Raw genomic sequence first — 4,515 nt, forward strand, 5'->3', positions numbered from 1 at the left:
GTTCGACTCGGGGGAAGCTCTCCATTGGCTAGATACTGGACAATAGGGTCCATCCAGGAGCTGACTACCTGAATGACTGATGCATCTATACGCTCGTACGCCCGATCTTTCACGACCTCTACCAGTATTTCTTGGTTCAGGCTGCTAAATGAGGTTGAGGCCAGTTTGGACAGGGCATCGGCTCTCTTATTCTAGCTTCGCGAAATCTGTTTGAGCACGAAGTGCTGGAAGTGGTCCCTCAGCTCCCGGGCCTTAGCTACGTACTTCTTTAACGGCTCCTCCTTGGCCTCGTAGCTTCCCCACACCTGATTTACTATCAGCTGCGAATCGCTGTAGATTTTTATCGATTCAGCTTCCAACCTCCGAGCAATCACCATCCCTGCTATCAAAGCTTCATACTCGGATTCGTTATTAGAAACTCTGAAGTCAAACCTCAAAGCGTAGGCCAGCTCTTCCCCGGTAGGGCTGATTAGGAGGAGCCCGACTCCACATCCCTCTCTGCTCGACGCGCCGTCCACATACAACGTCCTGACCGGATCAGTTCGTCCTGCAGTCTCTTCAGCCTTCTTGGCCTGGGCAGCTCCTCAAGCCTGCTTGGCCTTAGCTGCCATTCCGGTCGTCGTGGTCTTGGCAGCCTCTCTAGCCGGTTCGGCTTTAGCTGCCTCTACGGCCTGCTCGACCTCTGCTACCTTATTAGCTTGGGTAACCTCGGCAGCGTCTTCGGCCTGTCCGGCCTCTACTGCTTCTCGGGTCTGCGTGGCTTTGATAGTTTCTCTATGTCGTCGGGTTTCGGCTGCTTGTCTGGTGGGTGCAATCTCGACAGCTTCTCTGGCCCCCACGGCCTCAGCTGCTTCTCTGGCCTGGTCGACTTTTGTCTCGTGTGACCCGAAAGAAACGCCTTCCACTATGAAGTCCGCCAACGCTTGTGCCTTAATAACCGTCCTCGTCCGATATCCCAGGTCGTACTCCGACAACTCCATAGTCAACTTCACCATCCGCCCTGAGACATCAGGCTTGGAGAGAATCTGCTTCAGGGGCTGGTCGGTCACTATTACAATTGGGTAAGTTTGGAAGTACGATCTGAGCTTTCAAGCTGCATGAACTAGCGCCAAAACATATCGTTCTACGGCAGAGTATCTTACCTCCGAACCTTGCAGGGCGCGACTAACATAGTACACAGGCCTCTGAACCTTGTCTTTCTCTCGCACCAACACCGCGCTAACCGCCTCCTCTCTCACAGCCAGGTAGATGAACAGAGTTTCACCTCACGCGGGAGAGGTTAGGGCCGACAGCCGCGCAAGATGGGCCTTTAGCTCATCGAACGCTTTCTGGCACTCTGGGCTCCATTTGAATCGTGAACCTCTTCTTAGGGCTTTAAAGAATGGAGAGCCCCGAACTGTCGATTTGGATAAGAATCTGTTCAAAGCAGCCATCCTTCCTGCCAAGCGTTGCACCTCCTTAATATTTCGAGGAGGGACCATGTCCATGATGGCCTTAACTTTGTCCGGATTAACTCTTACCCCCTCCTTGGAAATCATGTAGCCCATAAATTTTTCCGACCTGACCCCAAAGGTGCATTTCTTGGGATTGAGACGCATCCGCGATCACCGAAGGACGTCGAAAATCTTTCTAAGGTCAGAGATGAACTGCTCCTGGGTCCGACTCTTTACCAGCATGTCGTCAACATAGACTTCCATGTTTCGTCCGATCTGGTCCTCAAACAGCTTATTGACCAGCCTCTGATAGGTCGCCCCAACATTTCTCAGCCCAAACGGCATAGTGACGTAGCAATAGGTGCCGTGTTCGGTGATAAACGAGGTCTTCTCCTGGTCCCCCTCGTCCAGGGCTATTTGATGATACCCCTTGAAGGCGTCCAAAAAGCAGAAAATTTCGTACCCCGCGGTGGAGTCCACCAAATGGTCAATCCGTGGGAGGGGGTAGCAGTCATTGGGACAAGCCTTGTTTAGGTCAGTGAAATCCACGCACATCCTCCAAGCTCTGTCTTCCTTCTTGACCAGCACCGGGTTGACCAGTCAGGTCGGGTAGTAGATCTCCTTCACGATCTTGGCCTCCAACAGCTTGCCCACCTCACCTTTGACGACCTCATTCCGTTCTGGGGCGTAGTTCCTTTTTTTTTGCTTCCCAGGTCGGACATTAGGGTCCACGTGCAGCTTATGCACCGCTAGCTTGGAGGGGATCCCTGGCATGTCATCCGCCATCCAGGCAAAGATCTCCGCATATTCTTCTAAAAGAGATTCCAGCGAGCTCCGAGTCAGCTCGCTTAAGCAGGTGCCGACCTTGACGATGCGCTCAGGTCGTTCTGGGTGGACCGGCAGCTCGGTCAATCCCTCATCCGTCTCCAATCTCTCCTTTTTATCCTCGGGCTCCCAAGGTTCCAAACAGGTAGTTTGAGCCACCAATTTTTTCTTACCCTTGAGAGTCGAGACGTAACAGGCCCTGACTACCTCCGGATCTTTGAGCACTTCCGCTACCCCCGAAGGCGTGGGAAACTTCATACTGAGGTGTAAGGTCGAGCAGACAGCCCGAAGGACGTTCAAAGTGGGTTGTCCCAAAATCATGTTGTACGATGAAAGCTCTTTTACCACCGCGAAATTCACGGGAACAGTTCGGCACTTTAGTGACGCCCCCACCGTGACCATGAGGGTTATCATCCCTTCCGGCCTTACCGGAGGGCCTGCGAAGCCGATTAGCGGAGTTCGGACAGGGACGAGCTGTTTGTCCTCCAACTGCAGCTCTTTGAAGGTCTTGTAATACAGCACGTCGATGGCACTCCCATTGTCAATATATACCTTTTTTACCTTGTAGTTGCATGTGACGACTTCTATCACGATGGTCTCGTGGTTATTAGAGGCAAGTGGCACCGTATCCTCAGGCCCATAGATGATCTCCTCGTACATTTTCAAGCGTTTACTCGAGCTCTCCCCGCTGGGTGGAGGTCGGTAGTGCCGCCGAACAGTGTGACTGTCTCCCCCAACTGGTCCTCCTGCAATGGTATTGATCACCCCAACCAAGTTCTGGACTTCCGGCTCGGGGGTTCGTCCTCGGGGCCTCTGAGGTCAGTCCCAGGAGTAGGCCAAGCGCTCCTGCTTGAGCCTCCCTTGTCTTTGGTCAGGTCGTTCGTCACGTACGAACTGTCCGAGATGGCCTCGTCGGATTAATCTTTCGATATCTTTCTTGAGGTGGCGGCAATCCTCTGTATCATGTCCCACATCGCGACGGTACGCACAGTACAAATCCTGATCCCGTCTGCTTTTGTCACCGGCCAAAGGTCGGGGAGGTCGGGAGAGCCCTTCTTGCTCCATCACCGCAAGGACCCGAGCCCGGGGCATTGTGAGGGAAGTCCAGAGTTTGTCTCCCTCCTGGGGCCGACCCCTAGGTAAGCGGTCGTAGGTATTCTTTCGCCCCTGATCACGCCGCGCGTCTCCTTGGTCGGTATTTCTTCTGCGTCTGTCATCCATCTGCTTCTCCTGTGCGCTCTTCAGGCATTGGCCTCCTCAGCGTTTGCCTTCTTATGAGCTCGGTCCAGCATCTCCCGAACTGACTTGGGAGGTCTCTCAACGAGCTCGGTATATAACTTCTGCTTACGCAGGCCGTTGATGAAGGCGGTCATGACCACCTTGTCGTCTCGGTCACGGACCTGGAGGGACTCGTTGTTAAAACTTACCAAATATTCACGCAGGAACTCCTCCGGCCTTTGCTGAATAGTCATCAGGTGAGCTGTACTTTTGGAGAAAGCTCGCGACGAAACGAACTGTGCCGAGAACAATCGCGCGAGCTGGGTGAAAGACTGGATTGACCTGGGGGGAAGTCCCTGGAACCACTGACGTGCCTTTCCCTCTAAGAACATCGGGAAGGTTTTGTATCTGACCGCATCCGCGGCAGTTTGCAGGCGCATCTGCGTCAGGAAGGCGAACAGGTGGTCCTCCGAATCCGTGGTTGCATCGTAGGACTTCATGCTGGGAATTTTAAACTTTGCGGGCAGCGGGTAATCTTCAATTTCGGGCACGAAGGGGGAAGCAATGTACCGGTCGGCCTCAGGGTCCAACAGCAGGTCCAACTCATCTCGTACCTGGTGTTGCTCTTTTCGGGGGGAGAGCTCTCCCCTTGAGAACCTCCGGAAAGGCTCCGGGTGCTCAGTTCTGGAGTCCTTGCGGGATGGTTCAATGGCCTCGATCTGTTCACGCGTGACCTCCCTGCGCGCCCTCTTCGCCCGAGGCATAGGACTCCCTGTTTGGGACTCTGACAGCCCCCCCCTGCCACTTCTTGGACCTTAGGCTCCTGGTCCTGATTGCCTCCCGTCTGCCCTTTGAGGTAGTTCATAATTGCCTCGAAGGTAGGTAGATTTTTCGCTACGGTTTGGACCAATTGCTCAGGCGGAATTCGCGAGGGCCCCGTCCCCTCGTCTCCAAGAGTTGGACCCCGAGGGGGATTTTGGGGTCCCCTCCGCTCATTCCCCTTGGATCCATCAGCGTTCCTCTGAGACCTAGTCCTTGG

The 4,515-nt window shown here is 54.2% G+C and overlaps 1 protein-coding gene across 1 annotated transcript; it reads right to left on the reverse strand.

Annotated features, from left to right (window-relative positions):
• Positions 1-3,499: 3,499 nt before the first annotated feature.
• On the reverse strand, positions 3,500-4,240 carry LOC113771881. The gene has a single exon (XM_027316429.1). The coding sequence runs from the start codon at positions 4,238-4,240 to the stop codon at positions 3,500-3,502; it is 741 nt and encodes a 246-aa protein (XP_027172230.1).
• Between the last annotated feature and the right edge of the window lie 275 nt (positions 4,241-4,515).

Source organism: Coffea eugenioides, chromosome 5, assembly GCF_003713205.1.
Source record: "Coffea eugenioides isolate CCC68of chromosome 5, Ceug_1.0, whole genome shotgun sequence".
Taxonomy (NCBI): domain Eukaryota; kingdom Viridiplantae; phylum Streptophyta; class Magnoliopsida; order Gentianales; family Rubiaceae; genus Coffea; species Coffea eugenioides.

Coding starts and splice junctions, on each gene's coding strand:
- LOC113771881 (XM_027316429.1), bottom strand. CDS start 4,240: ATGCCTCGGGCGAAGAGGGCGCGCAGGGAGGTCACGCGTGAACAGATC.